This window comes from Passer domesticus, chromosome 2 (genome assembly GCF_036417665.1).
Source record: "Passer domesticus isolate bPasDom1 chromosome 2, bPasDom1.hap1, whole genome shotgun sequence".
In the NCBI taxonomy this organism is placed as follows: domain Eukaryota; kingdom Metazoa; phylum Chordata; class Aves; order Passeriformes; family Passeridae; genus Passer; species Passer domesticus.
Genome location: NC_087475.1, coordinates 109,194,514 through 109,218,856, shown reverse-complemented (window position 1 = coordinate 109,218,856; position 24,343 = coordinate 109,194,514). Strand labels below are relative to the sequence as shown.

Below are 24,343 nucleotides of genomic sequence, written 5' to 3'. Positions count from 1 at the left end.
TACAACCAAATGTTCTTGCTCTAAAACCAATTCCTGCAGCACTTCTGAAAGACAAATAGGAAAGTTAAATGAATGCAACCAAATACAAGTACCCTCAAGCCAAATTCTGAAAAATGTTGTCTCCTTTGTTTTCCCCCACGTCAGGTAACCATTCCAAGTTTAACCCACACCCACCAACTGTGAAGCCTTAAAAGAAAGGCAGAAAGGGTGTGGGATGAGGTAGGAAAGGAAGAAGACTAATTACTAGAGGAATTTCAAAATCTTTCACTATCTGCAGGTACATAAATTGTGAATGACAGTAAAATTCAGTACTTTAATTCAAGTTGAAGGTGTGCCAGACTTTACTCTGCACAAAGCAGTTGCTGTGCCCAGGGGACATCACTGAGGTGTGGAGGTAGAGTCTGACTTCATGTGACAACTGCACATCCCCAAGGACCTGCACGTGCTCAGCTGCTTGGTCACATGCAGGCAGCAGCACTATAGAGAATCATGGAATTATTAAGGTCAGAAAATACCTCCAAGATCATCAAGGCCAACTTTTAACTGAACAACAAAACTGTATCACTGTGTGCCACATCCAATGACTCCACCACTGCCCTGGGGAGCCTGTTCCAATGCTTGACAACCCTTTCTGTGAAGAAACAGAATTAGTCCCGTAACTCTGGAGGGTCCAAAAGTACCAATTTTAGCAATGTTAGGAGAAACTGTTCACACTCTGGCAAACTTGCAGTTCCTATGCTCTTTAATACTCCCACCAAACTTGTCTTCATGGCAGACTCTCTCTTCCCTTCACAGCACCCACTCCCCAGCCCAATAATTTCAAAAGCCTCCTGTCTGTAGTCTTTAAAAAAAGCAAGCAAAAGAACAGAAGAAACCAAAACTTGTTTCAACACTGCAGCTTTCCTCCCCCAGAGCAGATGATCCTTGTGTCTGTGCTATTTACATTTGTGTATTAAATTTTCTTGCCAATTCATCATTTCATTGAAAAATAGTCTGGTTCTGCCCTTTCTTGTACTTCTTGAGTACTCCTTGCCCTTTTCCCGCAGCCCAGCTGCAGAGTGAAGGGTTTGGGGTGCACCTCCCCAAACCCTTTGGGGTAGGCCATGCCCTACCCTGCTACGCTTCTGCCACAGGCACAGTAGGGAAGCAACACGGAAACTAGAGGAAGTTCACCTCACACTTTTTCATCCTGAAAGCTTTGCAAGAATCCTCAAAGACACAGGAAGCAAGGAGGTACTGAAGTCCAAGACAGCACTGGCTGCATCTATAACAAAGGCACAGAGCACTAGAGCACAAAAGCATTATTTTCCATAGGAAAGAAATAGAAATTCTTCTGCAAAGTGGAAATGAACCAGAGGCTGCCCACTTCTACTCTCAGGCAGGTAACTCAGTAGAAACTGCTGAATTACACAGCTCTGACCAAGCGCTTTCAGAAGGCTTCCGGACTGGAAGTTCAGGTTTGGGTTCGTTTTCCTAGTTGAACTGACTGGAGCAGTCTGGATCACAGGTACTGGGCATCACTGATAGTACTGTGTTGAGATATTCTCCAGTCACATACATTTAGATTAGCACAATTTCCCTCACCCTGAAGCTCAAGCATGCAGTTTTCCTGAGACCAGTATTCCTGAGCTTGCAGTTCACCCTGCAGTTGGGTCCCTGCACAGAAAATTCTAAAACTGTTAAAATTCTGTTTAAATAGCTCAAATTCATGGTTCATGGCTCCTTTAGAGAGGCAAGTGTGTCTAGAGAAGTCACAGAACATTTCTGCAGAGACAGTGAAGTTCAACAGCCACAGTTAAAAGTCACCTTGAACAAACAAGGGAACTGCCAATAATTTCCACTGTTCCCATCAGCTCAGCTGCACTGAAGAGGATGTGTGAGTGGAAAGCCTACCAGGCACGACTTGCAGCTCCTCTCTCCACAGTCAAATGAACATGAAAGACAACTTCAGGAAATCCAGAACTCACCCAGCAGTGCTTCAGCAGTAACACAAGGGATCCTCTTCTCATAGAAATACCACTGCAGGGCTGCAAAGACGGATGGACAGAGGTGCTGTGCTGCTGTTTCTGAAGTTACAGTGGCAGCAGCACCACCTTGTTACTCCCATTTCCTCCCACAGCGCACTCGGGCGACAACACTTGATGGGTGATGTTGGAGAGCACAACTGAAGTTATTACAAGGCAGCCTACACACTCACTTCACCATCTGGATGACCTTTCTAATGAGAAACACACCCAAAATCATCTGCAGCAGCCTATGTAACCCTGAGAACATTCCTGTAGATCCAGTAAGTAATACATAAAGGCAGGGAGAAGAGCAGCTATGACTATGAATTGATGGAAGCAGCTATAGAAGTTTAATGTGCTAGCAACAAGAAAATCTCCTGCAAAAACAACTTAAAATGACTTTATTTTTAAGTATATTAGCACAATATTTACAAAATCGTTTCATGTTTCATAAATAAAAACAGTTTCTTGGGTAAAGACTATAGATTTATAGATATTTAAAATGTCTATATATTTATATATACACACATATATACACACACAAATGAAAACATAAGAGTTATGAACAACTTTGGTTTAAATTACTGGTGGGAAAGGGCTGGCTGGGTGTACCAATGACTTTTTGAACACTCACTTTTCAATTCCCACCTACAAGAAATCCAGCCCTTAATGCAACAGGATGGTGGGTTTCTCCCATTTCTGGGACCACAACTCTGCAGCCCATAGCCAGCCACTGAGCTCCTCAGGTTTTGACAATTCCTAGGAACAACTCGGCCTGATCCCACAGTGACACAGAGGGGTTCTGCTGCAGTTTGCTTTACAGAAATTAACATAAAGCTATTATACATAATTGTTTTTATAAGGCAGAATACCTCAAAAGAATTCCAGTTGATTTGGTTTTTTATTCCTCTGCTGCTAAGACTTTCAACTTACCAGAGGGAATCACTAGTTATGAACAGGGAGCACTGCACAGTACTAAATTAGAAAAATTTTTATTGTAACGGAGACCCATCTCCCATCTTTAGTTAGGTATCACTGAGATTATGGAAAAACCTGCACCAAAAGATTCATCTGTAAGAGCTCAAACCTTCCATGAATACTCCCACTGGCAAAGTAGGACAGTAAATATGAGCCATATATGATTCTCCCATATTTTATCACATGTGTGACCCTCTTCCCTGTGTCCAGTTCCACTGATCCCAGTGAGGGCTGGCCCATAGCTTGCTTTAAATGGCTCAGTCCTGCAGCCTTGGCAAGAGGGACGATTCTGGCAGCACCTACTGTAAAATCAGACACCTCAATTTTGCTTTGTTGAATTCTTAATGCGACTTGGGAGTTCAATGTGCAGAGACTCAAATCCCTGTGACATGCACCCACAACATGGATATGAACCTTGGTTTGTAACATTCAATTCTGAGAACTGCCAAATTACTCAGGATCTTTAAAAACATGGATTTTATTACGTGACTTTGGCAACAGCTTTCCAAAACTGCCCAAGTTTTAAATTGTTAGAAGGAGAAAACCGTGTGTGCCTTTGAAATACAGTACCTTAGTACAAACAGGAAACAGTGTCAAGATTTCTACAAAGCATACACAAAGTCCAAGAGCAGCTAACTATATTGGAACAACTCTCAAAATAGCTGTAGAACTTAGCTGTAAAACATAGAATCTCATGGAATGTGCAAGTCCTAGTAAACTGATTTTTAACCACATCATCATTAGATATATACAGAAACTGAGCTTCCTCACTCCTCATCAGCTCCTCCTACTTTTTATTTTATGTATTTGTGATGTAATGGTAGCAACACAAACCTGGGCCAGAAATTATATCGCTCTTTTCCATTCAAGAAAAGAAGGTTTTAAACTGTAAAAAATATACTAAATAGGAAACTCCTATTTTTATGAAGCATCCACGACTTTCACAAATTCACTGAGTTAAGAAAGCCTGAAATTGTTTCCAATTCCACACACTGCACAACATGAACACAACAAGAACCACATTCAGCATTAAGATTACCAGCTCCTGTGCTCTGTAATTCCAGTGCTGAATTAGGCTCCAACAGCTGAGCAGTTTCTCATCAAAGGATACAGAGGAGGCACGGAGAGCCCTCTCACTGGACAAAAATATCAGCCACCAGAGCACACATGACTACTGTCCACAGAGAGGAATACTAACATCTTGTGGAATCAGAACTTAGTTAATAATTTCAGGAGAGCTGGGAGTGAACTTTGTACTTATGCAACTTTGTGTGTAACTTTGTATTTCTTTAATAAAAATTTGCTGAATGTCAGAAAATATGTATTTGTACAATCTCTACTTCCTGCTTGTATCATACACATAAACCATACTTTGTCCATGCACACAAATAAAGAAAACAATAGTCTAAATGGTATTGCAATCTCTGGGCTCAGCAGGCCCATTATCAAAGCAGTGACTAATGATAGTTTTTAAAAATAATACCACTAAGGATTACTGCAGGGAGACTCTGTACTGGGCAAATAATGCTTTTTATATTCTCACCCTCAACCATCCCGTATACACCATAACAAAACAAAATAAAGATCACATGTGGGCAAACACACATGTTCCTTGCTACAGCTGCTGTGACTATAAAATAATGTCATTTATATCAAAAGCACTTTTGCCACACATGCAAAACAACTAGAGTCCTGAATTTCTTCTCGATGAGTAGTGCATCTTCGAGGCCACGGTGTATCAACAACGGTGTACTTTTTATATACGCATCACATAACTCTGCAGTTCTGGGAATTTAAAAAGAAAGAAAAAGAAATATTGTTTGGGAAGAACAGCAATGTTTTGTTTTTGAACAGCAACTTTGCCTATGCAAGTCACAACTTAGAGATTTTTTTTTTTCCCCATTTCAAACTGAAAGCACATTTAGCATTCAAATAGTGGAAAAAGATGTTACTAATATCAAGTGATGTTTCAGCCTCTCCACAAAAGAAAGGTGGACACTGTCTTGGAGCTTTCACCTGTGAATTTGAGTAAGCTGAAGTGGCTCACAGGCTCAGCTGTCTAACCCACCCTGTCCAGATATTCTAATGCCAGTTTACTTTCACATGCTATTTTGTAAGCTGGTCAGCTTCAGCATCTGATTCATCCCTGCTTCAGTCTGTGTGTGAATTTTCCAGGGAAGGTTAACATAGAAGCAGGTAAAGCTCAACAGGTTACTGCCTCCAGCATGTGAGTCAGAGCATTTGCTTTCCATCTGTAAAACCTTCTGTCACTGGTTAGCAGCCATCTTTCAGAGCAGAAAAAAACAGTCTTCTACCTCTACCCTAAAATTAAATAGGTAGTTGACAATTTCTGTGCTTTTGGAAGCTCCACCTCAGTACTAGAGGGTAGGTTTACATAACCTAAATGAAACCCAAGAAAAAAACAGGCAACTTATTTAAAACTGATCTCCAAGCAAAATTTTGCCTTGTTCTTCAGCAGGATGAGGTAACTGCAGAGAACCCATCCTGATCTCCCTTCTGGTCTGCTCTGATGCAATGGACTGGCAAATATCTACTTGTTTCCTGGTCTCAACTGTGTCAAGAATAAGCAGTGGCCAGTTCTTGCCCTGCCATCCCCTCCAGCCAGTTCAGATTTACTACCTGGTATACATTCACCAATCTGTTTATGAGACACCAATGCACTTGTCCTGTGTAATGTAGAAGTGCTTGTATTCTTATTGGTTTAGAAAATAATTATATGGGATATTTGGATGAACCAAATGTAGCAGTCATAAGAAACAGAAATCAAACAGCACATGGTATTTGTAAGGAAACCTGTTTTTAAAACTCGTACACCTTTTTCCAATTAGAGCTAACTAGTACCTCATTTATTTGCTTGTTGTCAATTCATGCCTCCTAGAAATGGCATGATATAGAAGTATTTCAAGTGAGCTAAGAGATTTGGAGTGATTCCTCCCACGTAGCAAAATGTTGTAATTGAATGCAGGAAGACTAGGCTAAGGGTCTAGTCATACCTCATGACAAACTTGCTCAGTATTCAGGAAGAAACCTAAGTAACAACAGCATCAACAAGTGCTTTTTTATCCTATTCCCATGAAAAGTACAGCTACTGAATAGCAAAGACTCAATAGCACTGTTTTCATTTTCAAAACTTATCATCTAGCCTAAAATTTAAGCTCTTCAATGAGAGCAATCTCAAAAATAATAAACTGAGTGAAATCTGATTGGGATACAATCTAACAAAACCCAGAGAATTCAAGTAACACCTAAAGAAGGGGAGAGGGAGTGAAAGTTAAACCACTTTCCTGTCAATTTCCATTGGAGATCACTCATTAAATGCAGAGCGAAAGCTTAGTTATATCAACAACAATAAAACAAAACAAACAAACAAAAAACCCCATCCCAAAAACAAAACCACCCCACACCCAAATAGAACAACCCACCACCAAGGAAACATTCCATACATCTTAAATACTACATGAGCGAAAAGGAAACATAAGCTATTTGCCTTTCCACATTTGATCAGAAATACACTATTGCACAGTTCTCTCACTGACTCATCCTCCTCACTGTCTGAATACACATTCTTCCCCTATTCTTTCTTTTCAATTAAATACAATTTGAATAAGAACAACACCTGCCCTGAAACCTGTCCTTCAAGTTTCATTGAATCAGTACTGGGTTACTCTAAACATCAAAACCCTCAAATGCTCAGTCATTAAAACAAGCATCTGTTAGACTTACCATCATTCTAACATCACTCCTTTTGCATCTTTAAAAATCAAGAAGATGGATTAGTAAAGAGTGAAACAGAAATAAATGCTTCACAGGTTAATATTCAGGTTAGTTCCAAAATTCAGGTTAGAACTTGCCACTACTGAGCATGCCAATTAGTGAATATAACAGCAAAAAAAAAAAATTAAAGTAATCCCTTTTTCACTGTAAATTTCCCTCACCTTAAGTGCTATCAGTCTCTCAACACCATGAGAGTTTCCCCAACCCAAGGAAATATGCAAATAGAGTGGTAAGGATAGAGTGGCAAAGATAGGATTTGATGTACGATGTTCATTAAGTATTTCACCCAAATAAATCTTTATGAATTAACATCAATTTTCAATACAAGTCCCTCTTCTTCCCTTAAAAGCCGGACATTTTGCAAAGCGAAGAGCATGGACATAGTATCGTGAGATACTAGATTTGTCCTAAAACAGTCAAACAGTGCCTCTGGCTAGCAAGCACAGTGGCATAAAACAGGGAGTCTGGAGCTGCAGGCAACATTTTATTGAGAAATCAAACTCTTACTGACTCACAGAGCCACGTAAGTTGCCACACTGATCTGCCATCTTAGTGTTGTGGTAGTGGGAACTAGAACCATCTTTATCCATAATTAATCCCTTAATGAGAAGATAAACCTTGAATATCACCTACCATTTAGTGGTTCTTCTACAGCTTTCTGCAAAACATTTAAAAATATATATATGTATAAAAAGCCTTCATGTTTACTTCTGGCTGGCCACAGTTAAATTACTCTAATTGACATATACAGTAAGTAGTGATTCTACAAAAATGAAGAAAGCTTAATGTTAATCAAATTAATGACTAAAGGTCTGGAAAAAAAATTTTATCAGTCAATAGCTGCATTCTCCAAGTAGTTTTCCCTTACTGTGACGTTTACCCAGATGAAATACCCCTAGGTGGCAGCGGAAGCCATGCAGATACTACTTTTAAGCTCTAAAACCTAACTGATCATTTCTGTCATTTGATCAATGGTTAGTAACAAAGCAGCAGGACTAAAAAAGAAAAGAAAATTAGTAGCCAAGCAAATCAAGTGGAATCTCCTCAGAAAGAAATACATGACAGTTGTGCATTTAGTCTGGTAGACAATCATCAGAAACAACACATGCAACCTACAGAAATGCTAAAAAAAAAAATCAGTACTTGGTTAAGATGGCAGATTTCAAAAACACACATTTTCACCCTTCGACTCAGGAAAATCTCAACAATAATTGTTTAAGTGTGCCCCAGTGTCAAAATTATGCCCTTCACCAATATTAAGTTTTCCATAATCATTAGATGACACAGAATCAAAGTGTATTCTCAAAATACTTCACACCTATTTACTGCCTCAAAGCACAGCAATATAGGCTGAAGAGCCCTTGATGGAAACAAGCAGCATGTTAACACACTCCAGTTTCCACCAGGTCTTTCCCCAGCCCTAAGTTCACAAAAACAAATTATATCACTTGAATTCCTTTGTATCTAGCCCTCAGCTATCTGCAGCTGCAAAGAGCATATTTGTACTAGCTGAGGTTTCCAATAACCTCTAAGTTTTAAAAACTTCTTTTGATTTCATTCCTGTCCCCAATTCAGAGAGTAACATGATGTTCATTCCTGTCTTGCTGTGGCTATTTATTTCTCAATTCCTTGCTGACATGGAAGACCCCCTTGTAAAGAGAGCAGGTCATAAAGAGAACAGAGTTCCCATCAAAGCATGCTATTTTGCATGCAGGTTTCTAGTTCAAAGTTTATTTACAACCAAAACTAAATTAAGGAAAAAAAAACCCACTCTCTCTTGCCCTGTTTACTTCCATTCTACAAGGAAGCACAAGGATGTTAGATAAAGGCAAGATTTCATTTTGAATGAAGCATACCTTCAATTCACTTCTCAGCTCATTTTTATAACATCTCTTAACCTCTTTTCCTTCCATTTTTTTAAAACTCTGTGCACTTATATCCCTTCCATTAAAAAAGGCTAATCCTCTGAAATACTATTCCTTACAATGAAAATGGATGAACAAAAGCAAAGGAAATAAAAAAATAAAAAAAAACCCAGAAATCTCTTGTCCTAACTGCAGTTAGCTCTCACTGTTAGAAACCATCTTCCTTCAACAGCTGGGTCTCAAGCTCTAGACTAGAGACCTGAAAATGTGTCTAAAATGATGGCTGGCATCCAGGAGGTGGGATGAGTTAGTATTTGCCAGATTCCCCTGCTGCAAGAAGTTTTACTGGTATTCTACAGCTGTGCCTCTTTCCTTACTTCTGAAAAACACCAGAAATCAGGCAGTTCACATTCACTCAAAAGCACTGTGTAAGTCTGTGAAAATTATTTTGGAAATTATTATTCTGCAATTCAAAACTACCAACTGAAAGCCTTCTTAAAAAAAAAAAAAACAAGGTATTTTTCAATTTGTTCTGTGTTACCTAAAGACAGGCACTTTCTTTTCAGAAGGTCTCATCAAATTATGGGGCATTATAGGAAAATCAGAAAAAAGCTCAAGGTATGCCATCTGTGTAGCCAGGAACTGAACAGAATACCAAAGCGTTCTGGTGTACAAGACCACAGGAAAAAACCTTTAAGTCTTTCTTACAGGCCACCTGGATGTTTTACACTCACTTTAATGAAAAAGCTTTTAAATAAGGTGAGAAAAATGGCTTTTAAATATTCAGGTGGAAGAGTGCATTGTAAAAGAATGCCAAACTACCACCACTTTTCAGAGACAGCAATGGAAACTCCACTTGGGCACAACAGTCAGAGTAGCCCTATGTCAGGGTGGCAATTACACTACTACAGACACACTCAATAGGGACAATAGAGACCACCAACTCACTCAACATTAGACATCTGTTACACAGCCAGAACTGTTGCTTGCTACCAACCTGGTCTGAATTCGAACTAGTGAAGAAAGGTTCAGTATCTCACTACAATCCCCTGAGCCATCTAGTCACCCCAAATTTATTAATTTTAAGCTTACCCCCGGACGAGGATGATCTTTCATTCTGGAACCTAAAATAATTACAAAAAAAAGTGACCAAGCAGATTAATAACTGTCACAATCAACCAAATAACAACATAGAAACATAGAATTGTTAAGGTTGGAGAATACCTCCCAGAACATCATGCCCAAGCAACCAGCAAGCCCAACCCAAGCACCACCACTAACCCATGTCCCAAAGAGGTTAAACATCACTTCCAGTGATCATGATTTCATCACATCCTAGGCAGCCTGTTTCAATCTTTGACCACCCTTTCAGAGAAAAAAAATTTCCTAATGTCTAATCTAAACCTTCCCCAGCAAAACTTGAGGCAATTTCCTCTCCTCTTGTCTCTTGTTACCTTGGAAAAGGTATTGTCTACTGATAAGGCTTGCAACAGAGTTGTAACACACAGAATTGCAGCTTCCCCTGTCCAAAGATACTTAATTCTATGATCTGGAAATCTTAGAGCCTTCTAAGCACTCTTCTGTTTAGGAACCAAATAATCTTATCACACACAGCGTGTGAATTGCCCCACTCGTGCACTCAGCTCTAAAGGTGAATTAGGTTACTCACTATTCATTGTGCTTATTTTGGCATGCTAGAATCTACCCCAACAGTCACATTTGACTTCTTCAGCCAGCACAACCAAACCAGAAATGCAACATTTATGCAGACCATGAGCACACAGCATTGAATACTATACAAGCATACAGAAGTAAACCAAAGTCAATAAAATATAAATTTATTGTTGTTATTAAAAGGCTTGATTCACATCTGCCATATTTTTGACTCATCTTCATTTGTCTTGGACATCAAATATTAGGCATTCTGCCTTAATTTCTGCTCTACTGGAAATTCCCCCTGTCTCAGGGTCTTTTTCTGGCCATGCCCACACATGGTGTGCATACATTAACCCGGGAGACTGGCATGGCTCAGTGCAGACTTGTGAGTGCACTCACTTCAGCAGCTTGAGTCTGGAAGCACCATATCCTCAATTGTACAGTTCTGTGTCCACAGAAGGTGGACAACAACAAGGTGTTTGAAGAGCCTGTGCACAGCTTGAAACCAAAGCCACTCTAATCCAAGCTGTAGAGTCCATGCAATGTTATGCTGAGGTGTGCAAGCATTCCAATCACCCAGCATTGCTGCGTTTTGCTTGTTTAGCACATCTTTAAATCTCTCATCTTTTTGAGATCTGATGAACAGATCAGTTTCTGAAACGATGCCTTGCTATTCTTTTATCCTGGGTTTTAAAATTAAGCAGGAGGAAAACCAGGGTTCACGAAAATGAAAGGTGTGCATTCAAATTGCTCTTCTTTTAACCTACTTCTAACTAGTGCAAATCAGTAGGCAGATTTTTGCTTCTTTAAATCCATGTTTTGATAAGCTTTTGTCACCACCATCCCACAACCCACTCTACAGAATCCTTTACACCCTTTTGCTCTCTTCATTCTAAGATCCAGCTGGCCAACTGTGTAAATTGAGAACTTAAACACCAACATCCCTCCTACAACAGAAACATTCTTACTTAAGAAACCTGGCTGTGTTCATCTTGAAACAGTTTATGATGATAAACTGTGGATTTCTTAACTCAAGATTCCCCACATACTCTATGAAACAAAGCCAACACATACCAGACAACTTTTCAGTAATTTTTAGAACTATGTAACTGTGAAATCACACCTTGTGCTCAGATAAATTATGTCTATTCGAAAGGAAAATAATGCAGAATATTAGGTGCTACTTACCCATAATAAACACGTAAGCCAGACTAAGCAAACTTGCAATAGCCATAATAGCTAAGCCAGCAATCAGAACAGACCCATGTAATGGAGGACAGGCTGGGAAAAACACAATAAAAGAACTGTGTCAACTGACACAAAAAAAAAGCACAAAATCCTATCTTCATATATAACTGCTTAGTAAAATAAATATACCTGACAAAGACAGGCATGTTTAATTTCACTTTCAAAGCTATCCCAGAACTACTCCTGCATATTTCTTTTTTTGTATACATTATTTAATGATACAGAAGCATTTACTGATTTATCCTGCTTAGCTGATACATCTTCAATCCCAACTGTTTTGGCCTGTAATTGTATTCCATGAAAGAATACAATACTGTTGTTATTACAATTATCTGTCAGCTTAACCCAGGACGAGCTGTTTCTTCTGACAGTTCAGGGTCACTAAGCTGAACCCCCAGAGATACAGGTAACATTACAAGGTATGTATTGGAGAAGAACACCCTGAAAAAAACTAGGCACACTTTGCATTTACAAGCATTATAAAACATCCTCAAAAACCCCTTGTATTAATGCTTTACCAGAAATCTCTCATCAGTTTATTTTACTATTACAACTTGCAGAACTTACAAATACTTCTGTAAATACTAAACAATAAGCATAAAATTCAAATCACAACTCCACTGAAAGGGCTGTCATTTCACCCAGATTAGACAAATCTTTAGAAACCACTTCAAGGAGACATAGGTCTTAAATCCCCAAACAAATCAATGACTAAAATGAAGAGTATCTGCACAAAACAATAAAACAGGAACATAAAGAGCCTACAAGGAACACAAATATGCATTCTCCTATTTAATATAGTGCCAAGGACAGCTAGTCCTAAATTGACCCTTTTCTCTGCTGCGGGGTTCTCTGGTGGCACGGGGGAAGGCAGGGAGGGGACAAAGGGAGGCCAGGGGCAGGGACAAGGGATATCACTGTGTGTGGTGGTTAGCTGCAGTTCCTTCACCATAGTGAAGTGACAGTTTTTCAGTGATGAAACAGCGTCAGCCACAACCACACTTACAACAGCCCTAGAACAAATCCAAGTTTACTGTTTCTACATTTATCTTCTTAATGTGTTTTAATGGTATTCATTGAAATATTAATGGACTCAGTGTAGCAAGGAATTTCTGATTTAATTACTTAACATGCAAAAATTATTATTGTTTAATTTCTAAATACCCTAGGCCTCAGTAAGAATAGCCTAAAGTATTACATACATCAGTTTCATGACTGCATTCTGTGAGCATCTGCTTAAAAAAAAAAATTTGCATGTTAGTGTTGCATGTTTTGCATGTTTTAATTTTGCATGCTAGTGTTGATTTTGGGTGACTATTATTGTTATTCACCAGATAAAAGTATTAGCACAGTAGTCCTAAACTGCATTTACAGGAGTACTAGCTAACATTCCATGGAGTGAAAGCCATTTTCACAGTTTTAGTGTTAGAAATCAACAAACACCAGGTGTAGACAAAAGGCACGCTTTCACAGAAGACTTAACTGCTTACCTGGAACACACAGTGCAAAACCAACCACAGCAATTATAAACCCAAGAAGTTTCAAACCTATCAGAGCCAATGTTGCCTGCAGTAGACTGTCAAAAACTGGGGAAAAAAGAAACAAAATTAAAAAATTTAACTACAGAGATGTAAAATACAGATAATTGCATAAAGCTAGACATCAGATTCTCCTAAATTCTAAGCTCAGCCAACCAGTGTGGTAAGAAACCTACAAGTCACTGCAAGTCAAGGCTCCTGTATGTACACACAAACATACAATTATATATATAAAAATAACATTACAAACAAACCACAATTAGAAAAAAATGGAAACCATTCTCAGAGCTAATTATTCAACCCACTCCCTAAACCCAGGAAGGGTGAGCAGAAATCACTCAGATGTGCTACCCTAAATCTCACTGTTTAAGCAGGTAACTCCTACTTCTGTGAAGCAACTCAGCCCAACAAACACAGGCTAAACATTTTGTTTCAAGATACTATAAATGTGATGAACCCAGGATGCTATTGTAGCATCTGTTTATAAAAATTAGAATATTTTGTGGATTATGGGAGTAGCTCAGTTTGCTTCAATCCAAGTGTTAGTGAGTAAAGAAATACTCACCAATTCCAAACATGACGTACTGAAGAGGTACCAAAATCACAGCAGGGATTACAATTAGGCCAAGACCAGCCTGATTCTGTACAGTATATCCATCTGCAAACATTTATGTGGGAATCAGTAAAACCAAAACTGTTAACTGGATTAACACATAAAGCAACAAACATAAATCATTGGCATCACCGAATTTCCCACTGAAGGAACCAGAATTCACTCTCTAGTCCCTAATATTCACCCAAGGCAGCAGGATAGAAAATATACAGAATTTTTGAGTCAGTATCTTCCTATGATCACTTGAGGGCCTGACAACTCCAGTGCTGTTTCTGCTGTAGTCTGCATATTCTTTTTATTTAAAAATTAGTAGATCACAATTAATAGGTGGTACAAACTTTCATACTACAGAATTTAAGATATTCTTTTCTGCTCTTATTCCCTTAAATTGAGAGCAATTTTAATCACTTACCTTGGATAAAAAGAGCTGCACCTACACCAGCTACAACTGCAAAGATGACAAGTGCTACAATAATGCACACTTTCCTCTGAGATTCAATTTCATATTTTAATCCTTAAAGAAACAGAGAGGAAAACAATCAGACACACAGATTCTCTCACTGAAATACACAGATTTATGACTTGGACTATTCCTAAATAAAGAAACTCAAACTCCTAAAATTTAAAACTATATCCACTCCCAAGATTTAATTTGTTTCTATTGATTGATATGGTTAATATGGCTTACTCAGAAAAATGACACCTGGCATCAGGGTTTCAGTCAAATTCTTACTTTCTCCTTTCATGCAATTCAGCTGATATGTTATCAGAGTAACTCTGGGACATGGTACAGGTTAATTCAAATGTTATAGTAAATTTCTTACTCAGGTGAGTGTCAAGACAGGGATTTAGAAATTCCAGCTTTCATTCTCTTCTTTATGACACTCTGTGAGCTCAGACACATCACATCACTTCTGTCCCCAAAGGAACTTAAATCCTAAAAGCCAATTCTGTAAACTAAAGTCCCAAAAACCCACATCAAACAAACCCATACAACAGCCCCCAACACACAAAACCAAGAAAACAAACATTTCCAAATAGTACACAGAAAAATCGTGCCAAATTTAACAACCTATTTAAAGGCATAAAGTATCATTGGTGGATTCCCAGGTTATCTAAAAGAGTAAAATATAAAGGAAAAAAATGCACCAACACAAAAAAATCCCAACAAACAATAAGTACACCCATATTTATTAAGTTCGGGATAGGACACCTCATTTCCCCAGAGAGGCCAAGACCTTTCAATGAATTGCCCAGATGCAAAAACATCCAAGCACACTAAAATTACTGCTATAAAATGACAGTGCTCTCCATGAAATAATTTTCCTAAAAAAACTGGAAGTTCTGCTATGAATGCAGGGCAATAACAAGTCCTGAACATATCAGAGGTTCCTATACCATTATAAAATATGAAAAGTGGGAATATAGAAATACAGAGATAAAATAATTTTTAAAAGTATGTATTAGTTTTCAACCTTGGACCATGGATGGACCTTTGAAGAGTCACATAACTTCCAGAGATTCATGAAAAAGTAATAAAGGAAGCTATACATAGATGGCTGAATATGCATGTGATTATTACAAATCACTCTGAGTGCATTTACTTTCCATTTCTTATGGACTTGACTCTTAGCTGAAATGTTTCTCTTTTTTATGCTTATTTTTTAGAAGTCTACAAATTGAAAAAGGCTGAAAAACCTCAAAGACTGAGATAATAAATTGCACCATTTAAAAGACCAGGACATAAAGCACACTCTGCATTGCACAGATGTTGGACAACAATGTATAAAGCACATCTAAGGATGTCTGTCAGTGGTGAATTGATGCACCGCCTCCAAAAAAATGTAACGAATGCACAGACATCAGTGTTAAATTGTAACTAAACCACTGCTAAAAGACTAATGAAAAGATTTACATTAAGAAGATACATCCTTCTATCATATTGATTTTATGGACATATAATGAAACATTTTTGAATTATTCAATAATGTCATGGTGAATCAACTGTGAAGACAAGCTTCACACATACCACACCTCTCTGTATTATCTGGAACGATTTCCACACATCTTTTAGATCTGAGTACCACTTTTCATTTTACATGGATGCCTTTATGCATGGAAGTAATTTCAGGACAAATCAGCAACTGCAAAGAATTAAAGAGTAAATACTTACCAATAACACTTAACTGAGCTGCACATAAAATAACAAGTAAGCACATCAATGATATGATGACAGCCCTTTCCACAAGAAGGAACCATGATCCTAGGGAATAAACAAAGAAAAACAGTAGGAAGAGAATAAAAACAGAGGCTGTTTGCTTTGTATTTATCATTCCTCTTAGACTGTGCTGTAGATTGCCCAATATTATATGTAATTCAGCATTAAGAATTATAGTAGGCTAAGAAACCTATGTCCTCTGCCTTTATATTTTTCTGTGTGACAACCTACTTTTTCAGTACATTCAGCCATCCCAGTATTTTCCAAACTGGAATTATTAACTTCCACTGGAGCAGAGAATATGCTGGTGCTAATTTTTGGCACTACAAGCCACTGAACTTGTGGAACTACAAAAATCTCTGTAAATCAGAAAAACAAAATTTAGGCTAAGCAGAGAAGATATGAAAGGTCCAATCTGATGCCTTCTCAGCCATTCTATTCTACTTTCAATGGCAGTAACTCCGGAAGAAATCCAGATGTGTGATAAGGAATACAGGAGCTAGCCTAAGTGAGAGGGAAACAATTTTAAGTTCTCCCAACATCAGCCATCTAGACTTTTTTTCCCCTGCATTTTGGATGCCGTAGGCTGTTCAGTCAGTCATGCTCCAAGACCCTGTGAGCCACCTTCCAACATAAAATTCTGAAAATATCTCCACTGAGCTAGAAAATGCAGTTAATTCTTGCATCTCTGCTCATATATTCATTTAGGCTCACTCAGTGGAATCCAAAGTCTCCATTTCTTACATCACACTTTCCACCACTCCTCTGCCTGCACATTTGCTTCCAAAGAAATTTCTAATCTATTAATATGCATTTGTTGCATTTTTCTGGAGCAACAGATACAACTTTTATGTATGGAGAAACATGTAATTAGGCAGCAATACCTCATAATTTTAAATGCCAATTAAATACCCTGAGGGCAGCTTCTAAGCTCACAAATTTCCCTCTTTCCCTCCCCTCCTCCCACAAGAGGTCAAAGAAGTAGATATAGTGCATACAACAGAAACACAAGGCAAACATTAAGCTAAAGGCAAGCAAATGGAGAAATTGCTTCTAACTCACCAAAACAAGGTTGCTTCATTGAACTGTTTAAAGCAAGGCTTTTTGCTTCATTTACAATATTGAAAAAGCAACTAATATTGAACAGTAACTTGTAATGCACAGCGGCCACTCCCTAGATAAAATAAATTCCAGTGATGTTGTTTGATGCAGCTGAGAATTGAAGAAAGTAACTGCAAGCAGACTCTGAGAGCCACTTCACTTCCTCTGCAGCATTTCCAGCTGACACTATCCAGTGCAAAGAGAAAGCAACCAAGAAGCCTGGTATCTGCTGGGGCTTCAGCATGCAACACAGAGCCATGTGTGGTCTGGTCCTGGAGTCTGAAAGAACTTCCTGTACAGAAGAGCTTGCAATACTGCAGACACATGCAACATGCAAGGAAGAGGAACTGCTGAAAGCATTTTCCTGGAAATTATCTTCCCTTACTCTGGTGCTTCATAGTAATCAACTGAACTCCTGGCATAAAGTAGTGTTTTGAGAGCCAATATAGGGCAGTCAGTTCCAAGCTAAGAAGAGAGACTTCCAGACTGGGGGGAAAGAAGAGTGAAGAGAAAGGAAACAGGAAAAAGGCAAGGAAGAAAAGAAGAAACAAGAAGGACAATGAAAGAAGATAAGAGAAAAAGCAGCAAGAAAAGAGATGGAGAGAGGAAAAAGACAAGGAAACAGAAAAACTTGACAGTCACTCTCCTGATCAGGAAAGTGTGTCTGTTCACAAAGATGAGGGCACTTGCACAGAAATCTTGCTCACACTCTTACCCACTGCCTAGGTGAATCCAGGAATTCTTTAAGAGAGATGGAGGATAGCTGGCTCTTGTATGACTATCTTGTTAAAGAATCAATTGGAGCATGCTAGTAGTGACAGCATGAATTCATTGCTCAGAAATGACCCAGTGAAGACTGGTACAAGATTTCCATTATCCACTAATCCTTTTCAAAACTCACTCACTAAACTTTCTTTGGTTAGCTTATTGTCTCAAGAGTTTCTCTAGAACACTGAGGAGGAGCAAGCAACAGAAAGTCGTGCAGAAGAACTGAGAGAGAGAGAGCAAGCGACTGTGTTTTTCTTTACCCTCCAACCTAAGTTTTACATTTTCTGGCATATACTCTCAAACCTAATGCAACCTCAAAACTACGAGTTGTTCACTAACCACATTTTTCCTCTGGTGTTTCGTCGCCGCAACTGACAACTAGAAAATGAAATTAGAAAAATTATATCAGTTTCCTGCTCTGTTGTCTTTATACCAATTTCATAATTATATAAACACAGAGAAAATAAAACTTGCAAATGGGACTTGATTCTCCAACATTCTCAAGCCTTGCTTCCTCCTCTGGAGAGTAACCCTGAATTGCATGAACAGTCAAAAAAGCCTGAGTAAGCTGTAAGAGAAGGAAGGAAACAAACTGTATATACCTCTTCCTTGTTTTTGCAGTGTTCTAAGAAAAGAATGATATTCTAGCATCTTCCCTTTCAGTGGCTGTGTGTTTCTCAATTTCAGGATCGTGTCTGCTATGCAGGGTATATGGTAAACTCAACAACTAGACCCAGCTAAGAATTACATAAATGCCCACAGCAGGACACAAGCAACATCTGTTTGAGCTTCACAAATATTTTATTGTGAAATGCAAAAACTAATAGCAAAACCAAAAAAATTCTGGAGTCCATGGGTAAGGCTCTGTGTGCTACATATATGCAACACATTCAGTGCTTCTGTGCAGCTCTCCAGAGGCAAGTCTCCTGTGCAAAAGGGATAAACAGGGCACACCTACGTCCAGTGAAACTGTCACATCTGCATAGCACTGGAGAGATAACACAGGTACAGCAGAACCCATTATCCAACAGCTGAGGCGCTGGAGAACGTGGGCAGGGCCCGACAGGATAAAGTAAAATAGCTCTCTAGATGAGAAATTCATTTAGTGAATCTCATTCATTTTAACATCACTTTAAACACCATCTTTGGAACATGACATTTAATGCTAGAAAACCACAACAAGCTGCCAACTAGCAGTAGCATTTTCAACCTCCCTAGAAAACTGCCTACTTTCAGACTGAGTTTCAGAGCTCTTAAAAGAGAATTTCTATTAGTTCTACCTGTAGTTTTCCAGCAGAGTTAAAGGTTGCAAGAAGCAATTCTTCCAAGAAAAGATCTCTGCAGACAGTGTGATGGATGTATTCATTTCAGTATCATGCAGATGACCAGAAATATGTCACACAATAACATGAGACTGCTGAATCTATCAGCATCTACATAATCAAAAAGATGTGGGAAAGCATAGATTTTTCCTATATGGGACCTAAATCATGCTTAGACATTATTACAGAATGAAAAAATGTGTTCAGATCTTTCCCATGGAAGCACTCTCCTCTAACTTAAACCTAAAAAAGCTATATTAGCTTACAAGTTAGAAGGCCTGAGTGCTGCATGCTTTGTATTTCACTTTAAAGGAACACATTACCATGTTCATTATTTTTCTCTTTCCCTTAACACTTTGCTTGCTTTCCTGTTCCAATAGGTTCTGAAACAATAGCAGGAAACTCACCTGAGCTGTTTTTAAGTTCCATTTTTATTTCTCCTTCTCTGTTCGATTCTGTTACTTTACAGCTGTAATTTCCAACAGTTGCTTGTGCACTCTCCAGCACCAGTGAGGCCACACCCGTGATTAATTCCGGTTGGGATAAAAATTTTGCAGATGAAAATGAGGGATCAATATTATATTTCTTGTTTCCTCCATGGTAAGAAAAAAATGTAATTCCTTCCTTTTTCCAGGTAACGAACATGGTATTTTCATTGTTCTGCTTTAGATTAGTCACATAACAAGGTAAAACTACAGTTTCATTACAGTCATTTTTTTCTACAATACTTGCTCCAGAAAGTGACAACTGGGCAGAACCTATAAAGAAAAATGAAAATTGACACATTCAGAATTATTTCTTAATACTGATAAACAAAGAAGAAATAATTACAACAAGTGAATTGGGAAAACAAAACAAACTCTCCCATGAAACCACAAAAAGAGAATCATGCTTTAAGGGATCAAGAGAAGATGAAAAAAAAAGGCATTATTATAATTCTACTTACTACACAATTCTACACAAACACAAGCCATTCTCACATTAATTTTATATATAGATACCATAACCTATCATACATTTTTAAAAAATTTTGATTGCCATTTATTTACTTGGACGTTTCTGTTTCACAAGGAGAAATACTGTCTGGTTTCTGCAAAGCATACAGATGACTTGAACTGTTCTACTGATGTTCAGTTTTTTGCTGCTGATCACACAAGTATCTATAAACTGAGCTCCAGGCATCAGCTCCACCCAAGCTTCCTTTACAGCTCATTAAGGACACCGGGAAGAAAGTCTCACTTCTGAGAAAAGGCAGGCAGGGCAGCTTAGTCAAGAAAGCTTTGTCACTTGTTCCCTCTTATCTCTGAAGGTGGAGCCAAATGCCCATAGGTTTAGATAATTTCTTCCAAATTCTCTCTTTTCCTTTCCAGTGAAGAAAGTGCACACACAATACCACATATTTAATAAGATTACTACTTAGTATTTGACTGCATACACAACAGAATGGAAAATGGAGAATTTGTAAAAATCACCAACCTGTACTACGAATCACCATGACTAATGCCTCTAACAATCACATTCAATGCAGGTAAGGCAAAATAAACACCTCAAAGGACAATTGTATCCACTGCTGGGTTTTCCCATCTCCCTCCCACACGGCACCTCAGCTCTAAAACAGTAGCACTGACTGGCCACTGTTTCAAGAAAGACTTCACCCCAATGCCAAGATTTCATCAGAAATGAAGATTCATTCATTGGTTCTTAAGAATATAAAAAATTGTAACAACAGTATATAAATTACGTCAGGAACCAGAAAAAAATAGGTTAATTAAACTAGCTTGGCTGTAAGCCATGAAGGTTTGAATATTTTATTTTCTCTGTTTGTATGAAATCATAACAAAGTTTAATAGCTTTCTTCATAGTAACTGCTCCTCAAAGTCCCAGAATCATTAATAATTCAAAATGCTTTACTACATCCACCTGATAAAACTAAATATGGGGAAGGATATGAAATCCCCTAATACTGTAAGCACTGATACAAACTGGAATAGCTCCAGGGACTTCAGGGGAACTACTTATACCCACATGTGTAAAACCAGCTCAGAATGATTATATGTATTTAATGACTAAACTTAATTAGGGCAAGAGGAGAAAGAAAAAAAAAAAAGGAAAAAAATAGTTATGTCACTATTCGCAGTAGCTCTTTAGGGCTTTTTTTCCCTCAAATCAAGAGTCTCAGATCACATTTAAAAAAAAACCACTCCTGTTTTAAGTATCGCTTTAATATTCTAACAATATTTCCTGGATTACTACTGAATATCAAAAGCTTAAAATAAACGGGCTCTGTATATATTATGCATGACAGCACTTCACAATGAAGGAAGTATTCTCTGGTTTACTCATTGTGTTGCATTTAACCAATAAAAGCAACAAAAGCAGAACAAAGGGAAACCATACACAAACCTCAACCTATGCCCTAATAAAAATCAAACATACACAATTAAAACCTTCAATGGTTCTTTGTGAAATAAATGTCACACCTGTTTCACACTAAATAATGGTAACAACTGTTGGAATTTGTCTTCTTTTTCAGAGCCAGCACATTTGGAGGAGGTTGTGTGGCTGCTCTCCCACTAAAGGGAGCCCCACGGCTTCCTGCAGATGGTACTTCCACTACCAACTTCCCAACAATTCTGGTGCCAAGACGAAGCCAAGAGAACCCTCTCCCACCAGTTACCAAATCGTGCAGGCAATGGATTACTGGGTGGGCTCTTCGCCTCCAACTTTCTTACGGATTATCATCTTAGAGGTGTCACATGAAGGTGGCAATTTTAGAGCCTCACACTACGCAGCGCGGGGGCTTCTGAAGAACTTGCAGTTGCGAAGCTGCCACAGAAAGGTTCTGCACATGCAGAGCAAACTCAGAACTGCCACACACAGTTGGCAAAACTGGTTAAGTGCGGTCACTGCACCTGATGGTGGGAGCCGGCCCTTCTCACCTCCTCATGGAAACCACGCTGGGGCACTTGACATTTAAGCCAGTCCACTGCTAACACCGGAACACAGACTGGGATTTCGACGTGAGGTTTAAACAGGCACGTTTCGATCTGTTGCTTACTGACAGCACAACACTACAGCACCTGCACCTCGGTGGAATTTTTTTAGCCCTGTCCCCCCACCGAGTTTCTTCTCAAGGCAGAGAAATAAGAATTTAAGACTGTGCAATGTCAGCTGCACTTCGATGGCGCACAAATCATTAAAGATCAAGAAACGCCGCCAACCCCGGACCCCGTGCAGCGGGGGGAGCAGCGTGACAGTTTCGGGAAAGCACACGGGGCTGAGCTGCCCTAATGCACAGGGAGGAGAGGAGCAAGCTCCGGGCACACTCCTGCTCCTCTCCCCCGCAACTTCTGCGGGGAGCAGCCCACCGCCGGCCCCGGGGACAACGCGGGGAGCGGCGGGGGCTGGAAAACAGCGGGTGCTGTGTGCGTGTGCCCCCGCTCCTTCCCAAAGGATGGCGATCCACCGCTGCGGACCCGCGGTCCCACACGCGCCGGCAGCCAGCAGGAAGAGCCGGGAATTCCGGGCAGGAGCGCCGCGAGTCGCCCCGCCGAGCGGCGGGAGGACGGGCGGCGGCCGCTCCGCCCCGCTGGCCCCGGGACCGGCCGCCGTCCGCCGCCACCCGACCTTCGCCTTCCCGCGGCTCGCGGGGCGGCTCAGCCCTTCCTTCGCACCCGCCTCACACCCCGGGCTCCCCGCCGGAGACACCGCGCGCGCTACTCGCGCCGGGACGCGCCTCGGGGCGATCGCTGCGGCCGCAGCCAGATTAGCCGGGGCGAAGAGGGGAGAGAAAGGCGGGAGGGCGGGCGCGGCGGGCACTCACCTGCGCGCAGGGCGCCGAGCAGCACGGAGGCGGCCAGCAGCCACATGGCGGAGCGGCGGCGGCGGCGCGGCCCGGCGCAGCGACGGCTCGAGCGGCGCCGCAGCGGGCGGGCGGCGCAGGGAGGGCTGAGGGGGGGGCGCCGCAGCCGCTGATTGGCTGCGGGCGCTGGCGCGGGGGTGAGCGCGCGGGGCGGGCTCGCCCTCACGGCCGGCCCCGCTCCCCCCCCCCGCTCCCTCACCCCGGTTGCTCCGCAGCAACCCGCGGGAGTTGGGCTGCGATAAGGCTTGTTTGGGGTGATGTTTCGTGTCGTTTAAAAGCGATTAGCAGGACGTATATCCCACGCCCGGCTGAGTTCCGGGGGCCGCGGTGCTGTGGGTCGCGTTTCCCCGCACGCACAGCGTGGCGCTCGGGGCCGCGTAAAATGGCTGCCGGGGGAAGATGCCGGATCCAATAAAAGGGGAAGCGTTGACGGGGAGACTCCTCCACCGCTTTGTTGATTACGAAACATCTTTTATTTTTTGAAGGGCAAAACTCCCGTTGGAGTGGGCGGGGGCGGACGGAGGGAGCGCTTTCGTTTCCCCCGTCCCTTCCCCTCAGTCAGCTGACAGCGGGGGCCGAGGGCATCCTCCGTGTCGCTAAAAGCCTGTGTGGAAGAGCAGCTTTCCCAGGGATACGTTCGCTCCTGGCCGCAGTTGTATGCGCTAAGTGCAGGTGAAACACAAAGTGTTCAAAAACACTGAAGAACTTGGAAGTGAGCAGTTGTTGCACTCAATTTAAAAGCGAGGATAAATGCTCCTTTTTCATATGTTTGCAGTAATGCATACATTTGACAATTTCAGCAATGAGTTTTTGGGTTTTTTTCCAGGAGCAGCTCTTCTTAGAATTTTTAATGTAGAGTTACATTAACATTTTGAATCTATGCATATTTTGTTCTCAAACATATGTGTTGGTGAGGCTTTAAAAAAATGACTGTTAAATATATTTGGGGAACACAACTTTATGTATGTTTATAGATGTGTTTATATTTACAATGTTGTTACAAGTTCCAAAGTTCAACCGAGGATGAAAGCCAGGGCAGAATCAAAAATTCTGTGAGAAACTGAATTTCCATAGGTTTTATGGCTCACGCAGATTTACTGCATTTATGGGGTTTTGCAGCATTTATATTGGCTTTATATTGGGTGGGTCTATCCCACAAACACCCCCCCCTGCTTCTTGAGTCTCCATTCTCTTAAATTCTCCCCCGGCAAATTAATGGGTACCGATGCCTTGGCTGCCACGTTTGTTTCCTCCAGATACTCATAAAGCGTTCTGGATGTTCCTCCAGACATCCTCTGGCATTCAAGTTTAGTAAAAAGCCTTGAGCTGTGGGAGCCATCTGAATCGAGAAGTGATGGAGGGGGCTGGCGCAG

The 24,343-nt window shown here is 40.4% G+C and overlaps 1 protein-coding gene across 5 annotated transcripts; it reads right to left on the bottom strand.

The window, feature by feature from the left end:
• Nucleotides 1-2,381: 2,381 nt before the first annotated feature.
• On the bottom strand, nucleotides 2,382-23,136 carry CD47 (CD47 molecule). 5 transcript variants are annotated; one of them, XR_010356849.1, is made up of 12 exons: nucleotides 22,932-23,136; nucleotides 19,516-19,866; nucleotides 18,126-18,164; nucleotides 15,873-15,962; nucleotides 14,112-14,213; nucleotides 13,652-13,744; nucleotides 13,039-13,134; nucleotides 11,489-11,581; nucleotides 9,737-9,768; nucleotides 7,413-7,542; nucleotides 6,729-6,756; nucleotides 2,382-4,769 (listed from the first exon to the last, which is right to left on the bottom strand). XR_010356849.1 is itself a non-coding variant. In XM_064410596.1 (12 exons), the coding sequence occupies exons 1-11, from the start codon at nucleotides 22,975-22,977 to the stop codon at nucleotides 6,731-6,733; spliced, it is 993 nt and encodes a 330-aa protein (XP_064266666.1). In that variant the 5' UTR covers nucleotides 22,978-23,133; the 3' UTR covers nucleotides 2,382-4,769; nucleotides 6,729-6,730. The 5 variants fall into 5 exon arrangements, 4 of the variants coding, with proteins under 4 accessions (XP_064266666.1, XP_064266668.1, XP_064266669.1 ...); XM_064410596.1 differs by having other exon boundaries at nucleotides 7,413-7,437; nucleotides 22,932-23,133; XM_064410598.1 differs by lacking the exon at nucleotides 7,413-7,542.
• Between the last annotated feature and the right edge of the window lie 1,207 nt (nucleotides 23,137-24,343).

Bases quoted from the DNA above. Each gene is read 5' to 3' on its own strand.
- CD47 (XM_064410596.1), bottom strand. From the start codon at position 22,977: ATGTGGCTGCTGGCCGCCTCCGTGCTGCTCGGCGCCCTGCGCGCAG. The intron at 9,769-11,488 runs GTAAGTAGCACC...TAATTATTTTAG, and splicing joins GGCTTACGTGTTTATTATGG to GTTCCAGAATGAAAGATCAT. The intron at 6,757-7,412 runs GTAGGTGATATT...TGATTTTTAAAG, and splicing joins TGTAGAAGAACCACTAAATG to ATGCAAAAGGAGTGATGTTA.